At 39.6% G+C, this 23,317-nt stretch overlaps 1 protein-coding gene and 2 non-coding genes across 4 annotated transcripts; all 3 read right to left on the bottom strand.

The window, feature by feature from the left end:
- Positions 1–1,535: 1,535 nt before the first annotated feature.
- Positions 1,536–21,850, bottom strand: LOC131891542 (protein bicaudal C homolog 1-like). 2 transcript variants are annotated; one of them, XM_059241148.1, is made up of 16 exons: positions 21,705–21,850; positions 20,174–20,656; positions 17,567–17,683; positions 17,353–17,499; positions 17,184–17,288; positions 11,955–12,109; positions 10,825–11,064; positions 10,595–10,747; positions 9,515–9,670; positions 9,313–9,448; positions 9,143–9,241; positions 8,866–9,059; positions 7,594–8,152; positions 6,181–6,437; positions 4,220–4,622; positions 1,536–2,152 (listed from the first exon to the last, which is right to left on the bottom strand). In XM_059241148.1, the coding sequence occupies exons 2-16, from the start codon at positions 20,649–20,651 to the stop codon at positions 2,121–2,123; spliced, it is 3,231 nt and encodes a 1,076-aa protein (XP_059097131.1). In that variant the 5' UTR covers positions 20,652–20,656; positions 21,705–21,850; the 3' UTR covers positions 1,536–2,120. The 2 variants fall into 2 exon arrangements, with proteins under 2 accessions (XP_059097131.1, XP_059097133.1); XM_059241150.1 differs by having other exon boundaries at positions 9,016–9,059.
- Positions 17,942–18,013, bottom strand: Trnaa-ugc (transfer RNA alanine (anticodon UGC)). Its single transcript has one exon. It is a non-coding gene; the product is annotated as a tRNA-Ala (tRNA).
- Positions 18,116–18,187, bottom strand: Trnaa-ugc (transfer RNA alanine (anticodon UGC)). Its single transcript has one exon. It is a non-coding gene; the product is annotated as a tRNA-Ala (tRNA).
- Positions 21,851–23,317: the final 1,467 nt, after the last annotated feature.

The following is a 23,317-nucleotide window of genomic DNA, read 5'->3' as shown; positions in this document are numbered from 1 at the left end:
TAAGGACACAAATGCTATCCATTTGATTTGGCAAAAGCTGAATTTTCAGGGTTTGGGTACTGTTCAATGTACAGCTATCTTCAGGACGACAAAAATCATCTTGGGAAGGCCCTTTCAACCACGCAAGTTGCACTGATAACAAATGTAATCAAACGTGTTTAATGGTTAAAAATAAACCTTAAATCCGTCATAGTACACACGTCAATTGACAGCAACAAACAAACGGTTATCCTTATCCCATTCGAAAAAAGAAAACACGAGCTGGACTTTGCTTTATTTGCAGGAAATGAGAACAAGGATCTTCTAATTAACGTACACAAATCAAGATGTGAGCGTCTGAGTACGTCAGGCAGTAACACGTCAGAAAAAATGCAATAGGTTTTGAACGAGAAGTCAGCATTTGATGCATATCCATGGACACGGTGGCTATAAGCTATGATTATGTCTTCAATCAAATTTAAGATATAATTCAAATTCAAGTCCAATGAAGCAAAGTTTGGAGGCTAGTAGTTTTCGAATCAGTTCAAAGTAGATAGTCTAAGAAATAATAAGTCAATGAAGAATGAATTCACAAAGACAAAAATATCGACATATTGAGGGCGCCTTTGGCTGGACAAAAAGGTTGGACCAGGAATCTCAGTTTGAACGATTTTTGTCCAATTGTGCATCAATTTTACATATTTTCCAAATCTTTGAAACACTTTCAATTCTGTCTGTGTTTTCGTGTGGTCCTGAGTGAGTTTTTTTTTGTTTCCCGTTTGGGGCTTTTTAGCTTCATTAAACGTTGATTTATGGCAAGTATCAATTGCATCCTTTGAACAACCGTGGCTATCCCGATAAAGATAGCCATAAAATTGAACAAAGTAAAGCTATTATTAGAGGTAGGTTGGGGCACTTGAAATCCGGAGACCAAAAGGAACCAGTTTTTTATTTGAAAAAAGTTCAAAGAGCAAATAATATACTTTAATATCCACACACATGTTTCAGGGTCAAGCCCCACAATGGGTTCAAAAAGGCTTGTACGAGCTGGGTGTGCAAATTAAGAGTGACAAAATAAGGGACACAAATGCTATCCATTTAATCTTGGAAAAAGCTGAATTTTCAGGGTTAGAAACAAAGAAAACGGCCACCAGTAATGGCAAAGCCTTATGCCCAATATGTACAAGTAAACGTTATCAGAAAGGAATTTGCTCAAGGAAATTCCTAGGGGCATCCTTGTTTTTTAATTGTGGTTAAATCTCAAATGTCAATGTGGCAAATTGGATTCTTATTATGGCTGATTCTGAATTTTCCGCCGAAGTGTTATATTACAATAACATTTTTGGACAAAATCATTGACTTGAACAACCGAAACTTTGACCCTAAATATGACGATTTCCTTTCAATTCGAATTTCCCACTTCCTTCACCTCTATTTTACTGATCCGGATTATTTTACTTTTGATGTAACCAATCAGCACTGCGCAGGCAAATTGAGGAAACCCCATTGACAATTCTATTGAATCGTCAAGAATCAGTTCGACAAGGACGTCAAAATTTTGGGAACACGAACAGGTTCTTTATTTTAAAATCACCGCCCTTTCTGGCTTTGAGAATGGCTTCATAATCGACAGTTTTAGATAGACATTTCATTGGTTCTCGAGATGAATTAATGATAGAGCACAACATCAAAAAGTGGTCGATAGGGAAACTGAGGGGAATAATTCCGAATGATAATCCTCAAAAAAACGAGTCTTGTCACTTCGATGGAGGGGGTCCATTCTTCTCTCCACTCTCGTCTTCTCATTCATCTATATTTCCATACATACCGGAACAAAGCAGTTGATAATTAGATCATGATAACAAAGTCAAAACAAGTAATATTATAATCATGATGGTGGGATAATAAGTGATTCGTCGCTTCAGGGAAGAGGGATCATATCAGAATTCTTAATGGATGGATGGATCATGGCAATGGGTTGTATTTATATATTCTTCGTTCGTCGTCCTCTCTGTTCTTCTCAAAATGACCATGAGAGGGATGGTTTTTTTTGTATCACTTGGTCAGTACATATATCAGGTATTGGCAGTCGTGGAACATCAATCAGTTAAGTCCCAAGGCCAAAGAGTGATGACCTCTCTCTACCAATTATCAACGTGGACTTCGCGAATTCCTGAAAGGCAACCAAGGGCAGTCAAAAATCTCTCCATAGATTCGATGAGGTCAAGTTCCTTTGTGGTAAGGCAACTGATTGAGCTCTTGCTCAGATTGATTTGAAACGCTTTCATTATATCGATGTCGAAATGAGATGGATACACTACTTTTATCAAGCGGAAGAATAAACCATCCCAAACGAACTCATCCTTGGATATTGATGACCCATTCTTATGTTGGTGTGTGGATAAGGTTTGTAGCTATATTGTAAATGGTATTTATCAAGCAAAGTTGAATTGGCTCGTAAACGCACTTCAAGCCAAAACTCCATCTAAATGGAATTCGCTGACACCATTTTTTTTTTATTGTTCTATTGATCCCTACATCCCCTTTCTTGATTTTCTTGGAGCGCAAGGGTGGTTAACAAAACATTCATTTTACTTCTCTTCCATCATCTAGGCAAAAAGATTCTATCCACCACCCAGTCTGACTCTCCACTTATGAGAACCCATACTAATGCCTATTTTTTTCGACTTCCGTACCGCTCCTGGAAATAGAATTAGTTTTAATAAACCGTGTTTGAAGCGCCAAATCTGCATCACTGACATGTACCAGCAAACAAACTGTCTAAATGTTCACAATAAGTAAACGTTGAACTTTGCTTCATAGAGCTGAAACACGTCAAAAAAAATCCCAAAAGGAAATATTGGTCCGTTTTTTTTTGACGTCCTGCGAGCCAACCAACTCCCTGGAGAAACGAAAAGATTGTGTTGAACAGATTAAAACCAGTGATTGAATAATGCAGAGGTGGTCAACTCTAAATATTGCTTGGAATAAAAGACTATCTATCACCAGTCCGACCTCGGAACAGTGAAAAATGTTTATACTTTCCTCATTCCAGTATACGGTGGTTCCGACTACACTTAAAAAGATTATGCTCAAATGCCAAGCCTTCTAGTTGCGTTTTTCCTTGTTGAAACAGTACAAGGACCAAGTTTGAAAAAGTATGTGTCATTAAAAGTAGCTCTAATAAGGATATTAATCCACTGAAAACCTATTGAAAGATAGTATTTTTGAAATCGTTATTAATCGACATTGTGAGCATCCTTAGTTACGCCTTCAATTCAAATTTCATAAAAATCCATTGAACAGGCGCTGATATATTACCCTTCAAAAGTTGTAATTTGCACCAAATTTGGTTGCAAAATGTTTTGGTTATACCTTATAGAAATTGCCAAGAAATATAATATGCTTTTTCAATGTCCCAAAAATAAATGAAAACGTTCCATTTCTCAAAAGCATGCAGAAAAAAAAAATAGTTTATGATATCACTTAAAACTTACTTAAAATAAACAATTCTTAAGTATAATATCATAATTGTTGACCATGATTTTATTGATTTGTGATCGTGAAGTTTCAACCATTTTTATTACCATTTGATGAAAATGCTTTTGGTACGTAGAAAACAATCCGTGCAAAAAGTGGCAAATTTGAAAATGAAACTGGCAGATGTATCCTTGTAAAATTTCAACCACAAGATTGGCTAGTCTACCTTGCCAAGTTTAAGAAAGAATAATTGGAAATGTCAAATATTTAGGAGATTTTAGGTGCCTATATTAATCAATTTTAGGCTTTAGGGAAATGTCTATGAAACTGAAAGAATATCATTTATTTTCATGCTATCATGAAAGCACAATCATTTGTTTTTTGCAATTAACTAAAGTAGGTTTATGTCACTTTCCGATCTATTTTATTGCAAAATGCAACTTTCAATAACTAAGCAACTGCTGAATAGCCATTGATAAAATTTGATGTCAGTGCATAACTAAGATTTCTGATAATATTGTTTGACTAGGTGTTGCACAAAGGTACTTAAAAATGTATTTTAAGTGCATTAATATACTAATATGAGCTACTTTTAAAGATACTTATTGAACAAAAATTGTTCCTTGTGTTTATTTAGCAAAGAAAGCTAGTATGAATGAGTATGTGGGCTCACATCGAACAGGTTTAGGGTAGGGATGTGAAAATATCACTGATTAATAATACCCTCCGTGTGAAAATGAAGTACTCTCATGTTACTTACGGTGAGCCAATACCCTCATCTTGTCTCTGACTCCCAAAGATTGGATGCCAAGCTCCTTGAAATCCTCCTCATCCAATGTGGAGAACGCGATCAGATCCAACTCATGGCGAAGGAACAAGTCTGTGTACTGAGCCAAGCCGTGATCAGTGAGCACTTTCGGCAAGCTCGCATTCGGATTGATGAATCGATTGGGCAGCGGCACGACCTCCAGAGCACTTTGGTTCCATATTGAGTCACCACCCCCACTGACGCTCCCACGCCTTTTCTTCTCCCTCTCTTGGAGGGCTGAGAGCGATCCTTGGCCTTGGCCTTGGCCTTGGGCTGCAGCCGCATAACTGGGCGCCTCCGACGACGATCCCGCCATTGACGTGGATTTTGTCCTCCTTGGAATCGGGGAGGAATTCTAGAATCATACAGGGGAGATTTTTTTGCGTATTTGGGCCTTGTGTCACTTGAAGTAAATGACGGTAGTTCTCAGTCATTGGGACAACATCAACGTTTTGAGACAGTGATTGGGTACTAAGGAAAGCAAAATGCAATCCGGATACACCATATTCGGATTTTTATAACAAGAGTCAAACAGTGTGCTCATCACCCTTCAAACTTCCGTAAGGTTGTTGTGTTTTAGCCTTTCAAGGGGTTTAAAAGACGATAGAGTTATCGGCGCGATGCGTCGGCATATAAGTGCTCGCACAAAGTTGGACTTTTCAGCGCCATTTTCCTTATTTGCAGTACATTGAATCAAAAATGAAGTATTCCGTCTTTCTGATTGCCTTTGGGACTTGTTTCAATAAAATAAAGGTTCAGAAAACAGAATTGTACCAAAATTGCATGCTACTGGGGCTATCATTTTTCCGAAAAAATATTGCAGTAAAAACAGGAAAAAAAAAACATTTCATCGTTTGTGCAACAATTAGAAAAAGCAAAAATATATATTTCCTTTTACATCCTTAGAAACGCTTGATTCATTGGCAAACAGTGCAATATCATTGCAATATTTGAGTGAAAAAGAAACTGCAGTGGTCCAATAAAAGCAAATACTAATGTTAACAAACGGATCGAACACACCGGTTGTCCAAAAAAATCATGTTCTCACTTAATTTCATTGCTTGTTTTGAAGATAATTTTAAACAAATTCCTTGTACTATGTAAGGGGGATATGCTATATTGCGTTCATAAGACTCTTGACAATACTTATCTCAAATTCCAATTCGTCTTCGCCCTCTCATGAGTGAATTATGATCTTGTAAATAATTCTAAAACAGCAATTATATTTTAGGAATAATGCACAGTGCTTCCAATTGGGCCCACATTCTTGTTAAGGAGCGCCACTGGCCAGGGCTAGGCACTGTTGAAATATGAAAATTAAATTCATATAGCATGATTAACGGACACTAATGTCAGATGGAAGCTGTGATTGCAATGAAAACATTTGAAAATTGTATCACAATGCTACCAAACTAAACTCATGATTTTATTTTCAGGTTTGGCCTTGAATGCTAACCCCTTAACCCTAAAAGTAGGAAAGAAAGCCAAATTTGTCAGGGGTCAATCAATGCTTGAGCTTCAAGGCCAAACGTGACCACAAAATCAATAGGAGTGTAGATGTGCATTGTTGTGTTCTCATTTTTGTCTGATCTCATTTCAAGCATACGAATAGTTCCCTTATGAACTTAGTACTCGTTAGTCATGGAAACAGGTTTAGATCTTAAATTTTTGTAATGCTGATTCCTTTCCAGTGGCTCCCCTAGAGGAGAATCTGGACCCTATTTGAAGCACCTTGATCCATTAGGCCGCTCACTATCCTGACCATCGGTATTAACTTCATTCGCAGCATTTATTTCAAATTAATTTTCATAGCTCTAAGTTGACCTTGGCATATTCCTGGCTTAAAAGACAATTCTCTCAAATACTAATCTCTGGAAGCCTTGGGAACTAACTTCCAGCTGGCAAGAACTTACCTTAAGGGCCAGGTTATCTGTCAAGCTTAGATTCAAGGATCCAGCCTCTTCTTCAGCAATTGAATCTCTTTGAATTCCCCAAGCCGATTGTTCCTCATTTCGGGAAAGGTCCTTATCCCTAAGCATGGAATCGGTCAGGGATTGCGAGAAGCCCCATCCTGCCCAATTGGCAGTCGGGGTTCGAGTCTCGCCCTTGGGCTTTTGTTGCCTGGCCTTGGTGGCCTGGAGCTTCTTCTGTTCGTACAAGGGTAATTGGTCTGAAGTACAAAATCACTATCAGTAGCAGTTGGCAATAACCATTTGAGTTTGCTCAAACATTCTGGCAAATAAAGGCCCTTCTTTGTACATGAATTGGACAGGGAAACAAAGCTTTTATACGTATCTTAGGATGTTGGAGTGACCCAAAGGCAAACAAAAATTTAGACTTGGCTGCCACTTCAGCAAGGCAAGCTTCAAAAGGTACTCAATTCCCTACTGGTTTGGGCCATGAACCACTCAAAATGTGGACGGGGACGTTAAGGTTTAAAATGATCAATTGATTGATTCAATACATTCATTGCATTCTTTTCCAAGGGAGACTGACCTTCACTTGCGGGCATAAGGAATTTCAAAGTGGAGCCTCATCAAACGAAAAAATCTTTTAAAGCTCGCTACATCATATGGACACCGCATGAGAGGCTTTGTTATCAATTTATACAAATTGTTCGATCATTTTGTTTAGAGAGCTTGAGGGATCATAACTTTTGAGTTGGTCAATGGATTGGGCTGAAATTTGGAATTCGCAATTTTAGCGACCTGGCACCAATCTCATGTCAAAACGAACGTAATTCATCATATGTCGATTCCCAAATGATATTTCTGGACGCTTGACATCCTTGTCCATATTCCAGAGGTTCAAAAATAAAAACTAGCTACCTTGCTCTCAACAAAGATGTAAATAAACAGAAGTGCCAAATTGAAATTTTACTCTCTGGAGTGGCCTTGTGTCAAATAAAAAAAAAACAATCGAGCTTAAACAAACTAACATTTGGCTTTGATATGTAGCTTCCTGAATAGAATGGAGACTGCTGTTAGTTACCGATGAGTATTGTGTATCTTTAATTACCCAAATGGGGATTCTGAGTGGAAATGAAATACATAGATAATGGCCGCCAAATATGAAACAATTAGTGAATGGATCATAATCCAAAAGTGACCACCATAATTAGCTTTTTCAAAAGACCTTGTCAAGATGAATGACTGAGCTGATGTGGTAGTGTTGTTTGCAAAGGCCTAAATGCAGTAGAAAATCCTTAGAAATCTGATAATCTAGGCCAAAAATCATGTACTTCAGATGGAAAAACCATTCGAAAGCCTTGACAGAATCACCCGAGTTTTAGTGGCAAAATTACAGGCTTGAAATTCGTCACCTACCATTGGTGTCGGGGCCTTGTCCAAGTTGTTTCTTTTCGCATCCAGGAGCTCGTCTGTCTCCAAAGCGCGTTTTTTCACCTCCATCACCTTCGCTTCCGCTGAGGCTCTCGTTATTATTGTTATCATTCTTGTTCTCCCATGCTCGCGGGGACTCCATTTCACTCTTAAACACCCGTCCCTCATTCTCATGGGCCAACGGGTGGGTCTGATTGAGATCCATTTGGACAAATTGCTCCGTTATATTTCCACCTTCATGAACGGGAGAAGAATTCCTGGGACTGGCCCCTGGGATCGGAGGTGACATGGGAGACGGGGGCCCTGTGAGATCTGGGGTGAAAACGAGAGGCAAGATCAAGAAATCCAATTCGTCCATGCTCAGCACCCCCGGAAATGAACAACCACAGGGTAGGAGCTCAGCGCCGTTGGCCGCGTATTTTTTCTCCCGTGGTTCCGGCTTACGAGGGGGAAATAGGCCTCGACTGAATCGATCATAAGCCTCGTCTTGGAGCCTTTGTTGCTCCAGTCGGGTGATATTATCCAAGACCAGTTGTGCGTAGTTCTAAAAAAGGAGTGGTGAGGGGCGTGCATTGAAACAAAGTTCGTAGTCCGGTGACAGTGAAGAGAACGCTTTCAAGACCAAACACACACGGATCATTGTCTACTATTTACATCAGGGTAAATGAGGCAAAAATCTTCTGCAGATCATTGATGGTGAAGTGACTTTGTTTGAATTGATTTTTTCGAGAAGTGCGGCTAGTCTTTTGTGGACTTCTCACAAAATGTCGCCTTTTCCAGAATCGTTGCTTATCTATAAATTCATGGATCCACCCAAGAAATTAGTGTTTGCATACCGGAAACAAAGATAGTAGTCAATGCAACCTTGTCTGACAGAAAACAGTAGCTAGTATCTACTAGCAAAAGTGGTGCACATTTTTTGTTTTCACATTCATACTGACAAAGAGATTTTACGCCGTTAGGTTGCTTAAGTTGGTTTGCATGGATTAAGGCTAAAAGGTCACTAATAATTGATACAGATTACAGTTGGCTCGTTTTTCTTAAGATCATGAGATGAAACTTAATAAATGCAAGCAGGGCCATATAGCTTGTAATTCTCCGGCAATCTAGAAACAGCTTTGGCGAGGTTCGCTTGCTGTCAAACATTTTTAACCAACTTTACAAGATGACATTTTCGAGTAGTGTGAACACATACCCATAGCCATTATTATTTGCCCCGCATGTCAAAAAAAGTGCCGAACCGTGGATGAAATTTACCATCAAAAGAGGATGATTGGGCGGCAAAGCCTCGGCAGTACGAAGTCCCGGATCCATCGAGTTTCGATCCCATTCTCTTTCTTTCTCGCCCAATGAAGGTACCGAAGTCGAGGCATTCGCCTTAGAACGTAATGTGGATGGGGTACTTACTGATGGATACCGCGGGGAAGAGGAGGGCAACATGGGCGGTGTGGCTTATAAAGGGAAATAAATTATAAGATTGGGACAGTTGATGGAAAATGGAAAGTCAAGGTCACATGTTGGGTTGAGTAAGTACCATTCAAGGGCGTGGGGGTACGAACTTGCCCATCTCTGTCCATATCGTTGTTATTATTGCAATCCAAGCTGGATGAAGGTCGGTGATTGACGGGAAGGGCTGAAAATCGCACTCAAAATCAAACTTGCACTCACACCAGGCACACACAGGGGCACAATATTGGCACTTACTGATTCCCAACTCGGAGGCCAATCCGGATCCAACAGCTTGGATATTGTAGTTTTCAGGGATCGTGGCCTTTACATGTTCATCGCCAAGACCAAGAAGGACCGATCGGGCCTTGTAAATGTTTGTGGCATTTCTTTCCTAAATAATAGATGGCTGTTGGGTCTGAGTTTGCTTCATTACAATGTTATGGGTTTGTTTTCTCACGTGAGCTTTGATCGTGACAGACTTGGACAATTGTCGGGCTTTGGGTTTGATATTGATTTGAACATCTAGTTCGCTCATCAAGGTCTGAACGACCTTTTCGTCCACGTCCACACATTCGTCGGGTAGATCAAAAGTCATGACAAGAGGCAACGAACCCTGAAACACAAGTGGGTCGAAGGCGTTCCTCAAGGTTCGGTTCTGTCGCCGATTTGATTTTTTTATTAAAGCCGAGTAAAAGCAATGAACGCACATTGACAGCAAAAAGAAATGCGTGGCGAGGGTTGGAGTTAGACTCTCCGAGGGGTTCAAGCGAAACTTTTGAAGAGCAGAGCCCAGTTTTCCAAAGCAGAAAAGGTCGTACAATACAACATTAGTTGGATCTCTTCTCGATCTAAGATTCACTCCTTGGCTTTAAAAATCTTGGCTCAGAACTCTGAATTTGGAAAGCTTCTTTACTTTACTCATCAACAGCAATTGTTTTGGTTTCCTTCGCCCTCATCGCAAATGTCTCTTGAAAACTTTTGGAAAAAGTCTTTTTTTACAACAGGATCACCTCGAGCAATCAAGTTGGCACATGAATTTCAAATTATACCTCAATCTCAGTTCATTGACTTAATCAAACAAATCAGTAAACATTCGGCTAAGAAATGATCACGATTAATTCCAGTTCTAAGAGCTTGTGCTCGTAACTCAAGAGCTTGGGGCCTGGACTTTAACCGGTATGAAAATACACTCGCCAAATTCTTGAGTGGATGCTCATTCTGGGTAATGTCCAAACATTAAAACGCTGTTACCTCTGAGTTAAAGCCTCTCCTCTGAACAGGATAATTTGAACACATTTGGGTCAAAGGAGCTTTCACTTTATCCTGGTCTAAGATTAGTTCAAACACAACAGAAGCTCGAACGACATCCTAAAATCATTTTTTTTAACTCCTCGTTCAACTAGTAAGTAGCTGAAAATAATTACTTTTACTTGTTTCTCTGACTAAAATTGAGCAACAAAGGAAGGACAGTAAAGCTGTTGAAAGTATGACAAGGAGCACATGAACACTGACCCTAAGAAATTGAATGAATACTAACAATGAGTTGCTGCCGAGCGAGATAAACATTGTGGATCGATCCGGTAATGGTTACAGATCCCTTCCGGATGGACGGAATATTCGGATCATACGCATCGGGAAAGAGAATGGTCGTGTTGGTCCTCCTCATGATCAACTTCAATGCCATGTTGTTCTATCCAAATCAGAAAACCAACAATGAATCCGTCCTTGTTAAGCCTTCGGGTCAATCATTATTCGCTTGGGCCTTACTTTGCCCAGAACCACCCCATGATGCTGGGGAGAGATTTCCATATTCATGGAGACCGGGATCTCTTCCGGGTTAGATGAGATCGAGTGTCTGGTCGTGCCTCCTCCATCAGCGCCTTGGAGACCACAGAGATGATCCACGAGCAGAAGAGTGGATTCTTTGACACGGGCTGCCTCCCATTCGCAGCCTTTGATCACGACCATAGTGGTGTGGAAGTTCTTTTGCTTCTGTCGGAACGTCACCTGAGAAATCGGGAATTGATAAACAGGCCTGAACCATTCATCAAAATGGGGAACACTTTGAGACACAATAATCACCGTTAATCAAGTTCAATCAGATGTACGCTTATAACTGAATGAATTGGGAGTGCAAAAAGAGCGTGCGGAAGACGCAAAAGCCTTTTTTTTTAAAGTTTTTTAGTGTGAGGAGTTTGATGAAATTGAAATTACAATTAGGAACCTTAAATGCAGATAAGACACCAGGGTTTTGGTAAATTTCATTTCACCGAGTAAGCAATTGAAAGAACTAAAACCAATTCCAAGCAGAAGTTTACATGGGTAACAGGAGCGAGTACCTTGTAGAGTAATGACAATTTTTATCAAATTTATGCAGATAAAATGGCAAAAACATTTTTGTTCAGGGCATTTAGGTTGGAGGGGGTGAACCTTGCCGGGCCATCAAAGCCAGGCCTGAAAATGAGCCATGTTGGCCAGCAACACCAAGCTAATGGATCTCTTTTGTAACGTTTCTCTCCCAAGAGCTCCAATTTCACGGAGTTTGCACGTCATTCAAACACGATGAGTCGATCTAGTTGGCGGTATTTGATGACGTGAACTCAGATATTTCTTGTTTGTCGGGCTCTTTCACTGTTCAGTTTGCTTATTGCTTAAGAACAACATTCATAGGCAAAACCTAAACGTTGTAGATTCACTAGCTTCTTCATGTTCAAACAAATATTTTGATAGGCATCCCACCCAGATAACACCGTCAAAAAAGGGCCAGCCCGATTTGACAAATCAAGTTTGTTAAGACTTCATTTTCAATTTTCAAAAACCTGGCCAAAAAATTGAAATCGAGTTAGTTCCATCTATTCGACCCCTTTCTGACCTGTAGTGTCTGTGGCTGAGCCTACCTGAATGTTGTATTGGTCTTGAATGGCTTTGAGGAATGGCTCGTTCACATTGGGACTGGGAAGCATACTCGGAATGATGGGCAGATCAAAGTTGAAGATCAATGGAGTCAACTCTCTGACCCGAGCTCGGGCCGTTTCCACGCCTTCAATCTCGCCTTTAAAAACGACAACATTGTTTATCAAGTAAAGACCAAACTAAGTGCAGGCTCCTTTTCATTAGGTAGAGAGGTCATTGCATGGCCTTCTCATAAGCTCGCTCTGTCGGTTTTAACAGGAGTTAGAGACAAATTGAGGCTTTCCGAAATTCGCTCTAGATAAAAGTGGGGCTTAAGAAACCCATCCGGGGCCCATCAGAGCCTGATTTCATCTTCTGAGCAACAAAGATTACAAAGACTTTTTAAATATGTAGTTCCAAACTGTTCGTCTTTTAACTATTTTTTTTTAAACAAAGATTAATGAGCAGGTCCGATTTACATTACAAAATTGTGATGCAAGCCAATTTTGTGAATTTCTTTAAACGATAATGATCTATTTGAGAGAACCTAAGACTCCAATACAGCAATGACTTCAACAAGCTCGGAGATGAGTTTTTTTTTTTAATCCGTACTGGTCAATACATGATATTATCGATTTAAGATTTTTCCATCCTCATTCTTCTGGACTGGTAATTCATAAAACTAGGCACAAATACATTTTTCATAGTTTTCCCAAAACTAACAACATTTTTTGAATTCTCTCAAAATTTCTGGTTTATCACGGCGATAAAATCCATGAAAGGTAAATGGGAGAAAATAAAACTAATATCATATGAAAGGGCAAGGTATGATGATTCTGAAATCATGGCTGTGACCTTAATGTAAGGATCATATGGGAAAGACATTCCAGTTTTTCAATTTGGGAAAAGAATTTAAATTTCCCGCCGGCAGAGGCCGTGAGTCAAGGTTAAATGATAATAAAAACATACGCTATAACTTTTTAACTTTTTATTGGCATACTGTGGATTGGCAATATAGGATTGGATAAAGAGAATGTAACATTATTGACTATCTATGTCATGTCTTCGTTAATTTGCCCAGGTCCTGGTGAAAACAAGCTTTTGCTTACCCAGAACCTGAGGAATTACATGCTCATGAAATTTTTGATGTATCAAGATGCTAACGCAATGATAAAATTCCGACATTATTTAATCATGATCAAAGTGTTCCTGAAATAAATCTATCTATCTATCTAATTAATCAGCATGAGAAGTATCGTAGGCAGTCGGTTCGTTTCAGCAAATGGACTTCTATTGGCGAATTGATCGTTGCTCTTTTTGTTGAATATGTTGACCACGTCTTGGAAGTATCTGGCGTGGATGGTCTCTGATGCAACAATTTGCAGGCACGGTGTTCAAAAAGCCCTCTTGTGAAGGGAAATTCACAAAAACACAGCTTGGCATTTTTCTACCTCAAAAAGTCATAGGGCACAAATTTGATTTTATTGCTTTATGGAATTCTAGCCCACATAAAAAAACTTACATACCTAAACACTAAAATTTCCAAAAACCAACTCAATGTAATTTAGGAGCACACTTAGTTAGCTCTTGAATATAAAAAGTATTATCTATTTCACCGCTACTTAGTTACATGGGATTTTTATCAGTTTCAACAAAGTCTTAAATCTCTAACATTGTTATATGTATTGTCTTCAGAATTCAAGTGAATGCGTAACTAAGTGTACACACGTTGATTGTAAAACACATTTTCAAAGATTACACTTTTAGTGTGCCTTAAGTGATATAATAAAGCATTTTTAGCTGTTGGGAGACTATGCAAGAAGATGAAAAATATCCTCTCATGTCTGTGAAAATGAAAGTTGACATGAATTCTTTGGGAAATGAAATTAACATATAACCGGGCCAATTTGGTGCAAAAAACGATGAAATTTGGACCACTAAGTCCCATGTAGCTAAGCAGCAGTGAAATAGATGATATCATAAATTATATTCAAGAGCTAACGAAGTGTGCTCCTAATTTACATTGAGTAGGCTATTGAAAATTTTAGTTTTTATAATGTTTTTAAGGTATGTAAGTTTTTTATGTGGGCTAGAACTCCATAAAGCAATAGAATCAAAATTGCTCCCCATGAATTTATGAGGCAGAACAATTAAAAAACACTCAGAAACGAACTTGAAAAAGTATGAAGGGAGCACGGAAAGCATGTCACCGGAATTGATCTGTATATCTGCAGGATCTGTATATCTGAATCTGCAGGATGTGCACACACCATTGCCGGGTGGTTATCTTGTGGAAAATATTTGAATGACGAGTTCCTGGATCGCACCCAAAATCTGATAGTTATCCTTGACTTTGAAAGTGGCGTTGTCGTTGACCATTGACAAACAAAGGTTTGAACTCTTTCGTGATGATTCAGAGAGTGCATTTTTCTTGCAACTTGGTCCTGGTTCACAATTATTATTACTTGGAAATGGTGTATGGAAGCCCGATGTTGAATTCAAGTCTTAAGAACTCGTCAGGTCGGATTATATCAAGCAAATTTAGTAAAAGCGTCAAACTAAGTGCTCAATGTTCACATGTGACGTGCATGGTCCACCCCCGCAAATGGTTCTATACTTGGTCCATTTTACGATTTTTGTGAACTTCTATATTAACCTCTTAAACATTTCATATCTGAATGTCTCACAAAGCAATGCATCACTTTTTGGTAAAATATCAGACTTTTGGAAGTGTTTGGAACTCAATCGGTGAGAAACTCCAATATTTTGATCTATAATATAAAAAGGGAATGACTTTCCACGGTGGTACCGAACATGAAATGAAATGTGATGAAACGGGACCCATGTCATCTGAATCTACATGCTCTAAGGATTCTTAATGTATGCACAAAAGTATGGCTCATGGACCATTTTAGAAAGGAATTTCAGATTTAAGATTTAATAGAGAAATTTGAATTTTCCCGCCACTTCAATTCCATCTTGCTTCAGTGTTGCCAACTCAAGTCAGTCATTGCCAATTCGGATGAATCTCCAGTGGTAGCTTTCTCTTTCTTTGGACCGAGTTTTCATATTTGTTTATTCAAAATGCCTTTTTAGCTCCATCCTTACGTGAATCTTCAATGGATCTTAAGCTTTGTCAGGTGTTCGACGTAAATGACCATTTAACAGGAACAATTTAGGTCTCATCGCGGGCATTGGCAGCCCTGCTCAATTGGAGAGTTTTATTTTGTCAACACAAAGCAAGTCAGTGCCTCGCAGTCTCGTGTCATATAAATCTTCACTGAATTGACGAACCAAAAGGCACAATCTCAAAACCAAAGCATCACAAATGCTAATGCTTCAACCCAATGTCCAATGGATGAAGAAAAAAACCATGTCACCAAGGAGGTGACTCTTCAGCAAAATATGAACTTTGTAGTGACCTGGACCTCCTGAAATGGAGTGCTCCAACTTGATGTGACCAAATGTGCTGCATTGTAAAAGTATAAGTTGCTTGAGCTGTGACTGATATGGCATAGTGTCTGAAGACTGGCTGTAAAGTTGTTGCTCACTTATTCCGGTGATGGAGGCCCATAGGGGTCTAAGTGTTTTATTCAAGTCAAGCTCCAAATTTGGCATCCGTCAATGTGACACTTGATGTGAATTTTGAAACTTTGACGCTCAACCTTGACAGACAGCATAGTGAGTTTCTTCAAGTTTGCAACAGTCTACCGTCAATGAGAATGTTTTGATGCTGCCGTGGTGTTGCGTGTGAAGTGGACCAGAACAAAATTAAGGGCTTGAATCCCTGTTGCTGAATCTAGAACATATTCCAATTATTTGTCAAGGCCACAAAGTGTTGGCTGGACCGTGATACATATCTTGATGTTAGTCCTCCTTGCCTTGAGCAATTTTGGGGGTGCCAAAACCATGCTACCACGTCCTTAGTTCTGAATTTGTGAATGCCCTATTGTGGAAGAAACCTTTTCAACAAAAACTTCAAGATATTTATTTGTATGATTATTTTAGACACCCACATTGATATATGTGTATTTATGATCAATGCTCTTAAGGTTGTTTTGTCCAAAGGTTTCATTAACCTGATTTGCCAACCTGAATATCTTTTTCCTTCCCTTCCATCCTCCTACCTCTTTAGCATGCCTCATGCCTTAATTGTATAGAACACTCAAGTATCAGCAAGTTGATCTTTCAATGTCCTCCACTCAACTCAATGTATTTAAAGAAGTGCTGCGGTGTATTGATCAATAAATCTACGTAGAATTCTCATTGACATTGTTTAATAACGTCTCTATATCTGTAAACCACAAGATTTGTTGAGACTTTTGTTTTCCATTTACTGAACCATTTTCATATTGAAGCGTTTCATTAATCTCATCAGTTAATTTCGGATTCTGTGACGGTTTTAGCCATTTTAAGGCTGAAAAGCACCAGGTAGTCCAATCTACTGTGGACAAAAAAAGACTTCCAACCGAGAAACGCAGTGCTGCCAATTACAGCACCAATATCAGACATTATTTTGTTTCTTTTACAATCAGTTATGTCAGTGTGGAAAAAATGAGGTTGCTTCAAGTAACCCCATTCATCGGAAATTCAATTTTTCATGGCATTGCTACAGAGACAAAAGGAAGTGAAACTCTGTCGAAACTAAGACAGAGCTACTGTTTGAGACAAATCAAAATTGGCAATGACTGACTTGATATGGCAACACTAAAGCAAGATGGAATTGAAGTGGCGGAAAAATTCAAATTTCGCTATTAAATCTTAAATCTGCAATTTCTTTCTAAAATGGTCCATGAGCCATACTTTTGTGCATACATTAAGAATCCTTAGAGCATGTAGATTCAGATGGCATGGGTCCCGTTTCATCACATTTCATTTCAAGTTCGGTACCACCGTGTTTCCCAAATGGTCCATAATGTAATGTCATAGCCATATTTCTAAAATCCTCGAAATCTTCATGTGATATTAGTTTCATTTCATCCTAATTACTTTCATGGATTTTATCGCCGCGTTATTAAGCTGCATGACGTAAAAATTCAATTTTGTATGAAACTGATCATCAAAGGCAAACTGTCGTAAAATATGATAACTACCTATCAAACACCTCCAAAAACAAAAATTTGCTAGAAAATTAACGAGTGAATGTCTCTGAAACAGTTATAGAAACTATGAAGACGTCAGAAATTTGACAAGTTACAGTTTTCGACCTATTATAATCCCACAATATTTTTTACCTGCAATCGATACTTGGTTGCTTTTCTCATTGGGGTTGCTCCTGTTGGAGTCGGGAAAGTGGATGTGGCATCCAGTTTCCGCCATCACTCTCCTAATCGTGTTACCTAAATATAAGCCAAAACACTTACGTAATCAATTCTGAATCAGTCACATGCCCAGCGAACTCACCTCCTTTCCCAATCACGTGGGAGTGGTCAGTGTAAGAAACATCCATTTTCATCGTCACGCGATTATTTTTGGTATCCAAATGGGTCATAATTCGATACTTGGCTCGTCTCACACCTTCCTCGAACCCACCCACGCGGATATGAGGGTCTAAAATTATTCAAAAACCTCATACCAGACATCCTTTAAAGGGGATAAAATCCAAGTCAAGACTGACCTTTCTTAGACTTTGCTCCAATCTTCAAACGAGTGGGCCAAATCACGGTCGTGTTCGTCTCTTCGCCGATGCGGGCGAAATAATCTGAGGCGCTCTCTCGAATCGGTTCAAACCGCCCTATTGGTATCAAAGGATATCAAGATTAATTTTCAAATCAAAACAAGTTGTAGAGCAAAATGTTTTGTAATGGATACGTGTATTTCATTGTTGGCCAACAAGTCTAGCGCGCAGATCTTCTCAAAACAAAATAAAAAAATAAGAAGAATCGTTGTGCCTGAAAGAATCATCAGGAACCTCAGAGCTTTCATTGACGAAAGGCTGGGATCGATTACACAGCAAAGCAACTTCCAAGTAATTTAAAAAGGAAATCCTCTCTGGAGATGCCGGGGATTGAACCCGGGGCCTTTCACATGCAAAGCGAACGCGCTACCACTGCGCTACATCCCCTGCCTGAACTTGCAGCAAATGCGCTTAGTATCAAAGGACTGAGATCGATTGCCCGGCAAAGCAACTTCAATAGCGTTCCTCATTTAAAAAGGATATCCTCTCTGGAGATGCCGGGGATTGAACCCGGGGCCTTTCACATGCAAAGCGAACGCGCTACCACTGCGCTACATCCCCTACTATACCAGCCCTACGGCCGTATCGTTTCAAAATCATTCCACAAGAAGGCAGCTTCAATCGAGTATCGCAGCTTTGTACTAAGCACTTTCACCATAACAAGTGTTTCAAGGGCTTTGAATTCGTCAAAGAACGGTTCGATTCAGCTTCACTCGTACCTCGATGACAGGGTACCCCACTTCTCGTGCATTCATTTTAGTGCCATCCTCAATGTGAAAAGCTTCAACGATTAAATTAGCTTACCTTTTCAACAAATGGAGAAAGAAATCAGTGTTGATCTGAACTTGAATTGGGTGACCGACAAAATATAAAAACAATCAACTTCCTCGAAACCTTGCATTAGGTGCCATGATTATTTTTTTGCAGATCAAATTTCGAGTACAACTTGCCTGAGAGCTAGGTTTTATTTCTTCCAATTTCACGCGTTTACAGTAAGCTAGATAGCGACTGACCAACCTGTTATTAAAAATCAGGTCTTTCTCTTCTTAGAATAGAGGATGAAATCGATTTGAAAAATCAACGGATCTCAATTTGATCAAACATTGGAACAAGACTTGTCTTTTTTAAAAGACATACATGCAATGCGGTCGTAACCAGAACGAGATGAGTTACTCAAGACTACTAAATGGACTTTTTCCTGAACCCTTCGTTATGAAGGAAGCCAGCGAGTCTCATAACAATCCTTTTTGCTAAAAGGATTGGGGGGGGGGGTTATTGGGTTTACTCACCGCGCTGCAAAGAATGTAATCCCCGACGTAATCAAAATGAAAGATTATGATTTGTCTAGCTGTTGCCACTTGAACTCTATACGAAGTTTAGTCTGCAAATTAATAGAATATATCAAATTCAACTCCCTTTTTTGGTAGGGAAAGTCTGCAAAAAGGAGAGTTGCAGTTGAGCTACATCTGCCTTCATGAGTTTAATCAGACCCAAAATTATTTTGTTAACAAATTTACCCTTAGCAGCAAAACCAGAAGGGTCCAGAAGAGAATCAATTGTTTACCATGACACCTGTACCAATTGAAATCGGGGTCCTAATTTCAAACGGACAAGAACATTTCGTGACATTGAATTCCAGCAGAGGCTAAAAGGGGCTAAAAGCGACCTTTTTTTTAGCACTATTGCGACACGCCTTTGCATATCTACACCACTTTCACAAAGTGTTTCAAGTTTCCGGACCCTTACAATTATTTCCGCTAAAAAGACAACTAGAAGTCAACTCTCTATGCCGCTGTAATAATCTAGACTCGGCTAATGTTCCTTCATTTAGAAAAAGTATGAACCACTGGAATGTGGACGGGGATGGTAAGGTTGTGAATTGACATTTCGCAATCAAGCCCAAGCCACGGACTTCTAGAGATATGGACTGCAAACGGAAGCAAAAATATCCTATCTCCTAAACCGCTCATCTTATTCCAAATAAGCACTTGATACGACCACAAGATCTGGTCGAATAGATGAACTCAGCCAAGTTTGAGCCCAAACCTATGCTTAGGGGACTCATAAAATTAGAATTTTCGGCCTGCTCTTGGTCAGCTACATAAGCTTTTGACAACATAACTTTAAAACGATCGACTTTGCATGTAAATGATATAAAATTGACCTACCGTTAATTGAAGAGATCTACGTTTCTTATTTCATTACTTTAATTCGAAAAGTGGCTCAGAGTGGCTATGACCAAGACCAGGCCAATTTGCCGGCAAGCTCGTTCGCAGTCCATATTTCTAGAAGTCTTAGGAATACACTGACTTCGAGTCGTTTCGACTTCAGTTTTCAATTTTAAGTTGAATTGAAGGACGAAAGTAATTGCTCTGTTTAGAACAGAGTACCCGCGATTTGAGCAAGCCCAACTTCAGAATGCTTTGTTCAACCCACGTACCTGATAATTCAAATGCTCCCGACCTGGGGGCCGGGCTCATCGAGTGTTTATTCTAGACCCTAGAATCCGCCACGTCCATGGTTACAAAAGTGTCTCTTTGAACTCACCTAGCATCAAAAGCTCGAGTTTCCGTCGGTCTACCCGGAACCGTTCCTCGTGCTCAAAGATGCGCCCGTCCATTAGCGAGGTCAAGTCATCCCGCGAGCTCCCTCGGGACAAGCTCGTGGTGCACGTGGTGGCCACACTCTCCGGACCCGGGGGCACCGACCAACCCGGGGGCATAAAATACGGCTGAGGCATATTGGGCACCGTCGAACGGTACTTGGGCTCGCCCGCGCGACCGTAATGGGGCGGGAAAGCGTTAGCCATGTCCGGGCCAGCATAATAACTGTGATAAGCGGGTGGGAGGAGCGAGGCGGCGCCCCCATTGGGAGGTGGCCCGCCGGTCATTGGGCCCGGAGCGTGGGTCGGGAGCCAATCACCGGCCGAACTGGGCTTGACCTTGTTTGAGGTCTCGGAGCCGGTTTCACAATCCGAGGGTGTGGTCCAACCGGGGAGACCCTCTGGGTGTTCACGCCCGGACATTATAGCTTGTGGGGGAGAAGTACGCAAAGATTGTAATTGACATTGAATTGCGCTGGGTGACCTCTTTTCAAGTGACGCCTTTGAACAGATATGCATTTGTTTCATTGCCGGTTTGGCGGAATCCAGCAAATATTAACAAAAAGCATTGAAATCGGATTGATTACTTTCTTATTGTAAGTGACGTATTTAGGATGAGTCATAGTTTTTAACATTATGAATGGATGAGGCAACCGTGAGGCCAATTTTACAATGGCAGTTTCATGTGGCTTTTTACCGCCAATTGAGGGAACAATTTGGTCTCTTGGTTAAGATATGTCTGACATGGTCCTAACAAGGGGAAGGAAATTAAAATCAATTACCGAGGTCTAGTATAATGAACCATATTTCTATAAATTCCGCTCAATCAAAATGTTGAATCGAACATTTTATTCATTGATCAGCCCAGATTTCTACATCTATGTATTGGCAATTCACATCTTTGGATCTCTTGAACTCGTGCAATATTTCGACCGCAAATTCGTCTATTTTCAATTTACTCATACCGGGCCCAAAATAACAATAGAATTTTAACTCAGATTTCCTTCGCAAACCAAGCTAAAATTGTATTTCATTTAATATCTGCTTCACTTGTCTGTTGATTGGTAGATGTTTTTCTCGATCAATAGGTTGGGGTGTTACTTTTTTTAAAACTAAATCTAACCTGATCAATCCTAAACTAAGACGCTATTTACATCCTTGAAACTCCAAATGAACCCCTTAACACAATTGAAACCAAATGGTGGAGAATAATGTTAAACCTCTTACTTCATGTGCGATAAATTTTTGGCAACTAAGTTCATGAAAAACGCAGGTAGTATTAATGCCAGTGGGGTGATTAATATCTTAAAAATCGAATTGTTCTGCCATTACAATGCAATTCCGTGGAGTCTGAAAAAATATAACTCCCTTCTTGCAAAACGTATGAGTCTCTTTACTTGATAAGTGCCAAATCCGAGAAGAAAACCCTTCACCCAGAATCTTAACAGGTTTAGAAGACTGGATTAGAAAACTAACCGGTTTCACGTCTTTCTTCTTGGCGGGGCAGGCGGCAACAGGGCTAATGGGGCTGACAGGTCAATGATTGAGAGAGTCCCAGAACACACTCCCCTTCCAGGCCAACCCCTGGAAACGAATGATTCTCAGCGAGTTACGACCACAGTCTTGCCACATGTGACTTTGTGTTTTGGGTCAGAATATGGGTAAGTCCTGACATCAAAAGCTTAGAAAAAGTGATCCGGCTAGATGTGAGAGATGTTTTGTCAGAAATTAGGATTGATGGCCCTTGGGATTTGAAATTTGGGGCAAAACCCAACAGGGCAAATGATTTGTGTATGGTGGATTACATTCTGTGTGGTTTGGATGAATTGACTCACCAAATATATAGGTTTTTACCGCCATAATCCTATTTTGGGAACCCAACCTAAGCCAGAAATGTGATTGATGTTGCTCTTGGAATATTATACGAGAGGCAAATATTCCATCTTTTTTAGGCATACGGGGAATATTTTTCAATTGATGGTAAGTTTGCTTTACAAACCCATTTTATTTCATTGTTTTCACATTTCATTCTTTTTGTACTTTTTGATTGTGAAAAGACCTCGCTTGGCCAAGAAATGAAATCTCAAGAACTACCAATTAAGAATCAAGTCCATCAAATGTATACTAGGCCATTTCCAAAACGAAAGTATCATCTATTCCAATGTTTTCCAACTTTAACCATGTCATTTTTCGTTACTGGTGATAGCGGCAATTTGGATGGTTAAAAAGCAATCCACAAGGTACTTTGTGTTCAACTCAACAAATAAAGCTAATGTTATAGCAGGACGATTTAATCACTTACAAGACGAAGTTGCTTCGAATCCCATGATACAAAACAAAGGTTTCATGATTGAAAATTCCTTTGTGCTGTGCTATTAATATTTAGAACATGGGCATAAAACTGCTGACAAGAACTTATGATTTACATTTTGAAATACCTTGAGTTAAAAGTTGTCATGTGTTGCTTCTTTATCCCTAAGGCCAGAAGATGTGTTTTGGCCTCACTGAATCTTTGATGCACGATCGAGATAAACTGGAAATTTTATCACGAGTTCTTGAATATTCGTCCAGGGTGGCGGATTCCAATCGCCAAATAAAGCACAATGCAATCTTTCTATTCCAGTGAATACATTCACTTTTTTCATGCAACTGTTTAAGAATCTTGTGGCACTCGATGATGTAGGGTCGAGGTCACTCAGTTGATAACGCTTTCTCATATGTATACTGCAAATTCGATCAACGTAAGCTTTGGTCAGAAAATGTAGTCAACTTTCTTTCTTACCTGACCACTCAATATGTTTAGAAAGCTCTTGATTTATATTGATATACTTGGCTTTCTTTTGAAGTTTTTATGGCCTACCTTATGATGCAATATTTGTTAATTGATCACAAATTGTTGGTCACAACATAGTTTTGGTAATTAAATGCGTTTGATTAGATTATAAACAACTACTCCTTTACATCTTGTTGATTATTTGATGATTTTGGCACTAGGTAGCTTTGGTAAATACTTATAGTGTGGATGACGTCTAATAGGTTGTAATAGACGCGGCAACTGCATTCGATTATTGCATTATTGGGTTTAGAGG

Source organism: Tigriopus californicus, chromosome 12, assembly GCF_007210705.1.
Source record: "Tigriopus californicus strain San Diego chromosome 12, Tcal_SD_v2.1, whole genome shotgun sequence".
Classification (NCBI taxonomy): domain Eukaryota; kingdom Metazoa; phylum Arthropoda; class Copepoda; order Harpacticoida; family Harpacticidae; genus Tigriopus; species Tigriopus californicus.
The sequence above is the reverse complement of the archived record's forward strand: the minus strand, read 5'-3'. Positions and strand labels throughout refer to the sequence as shown.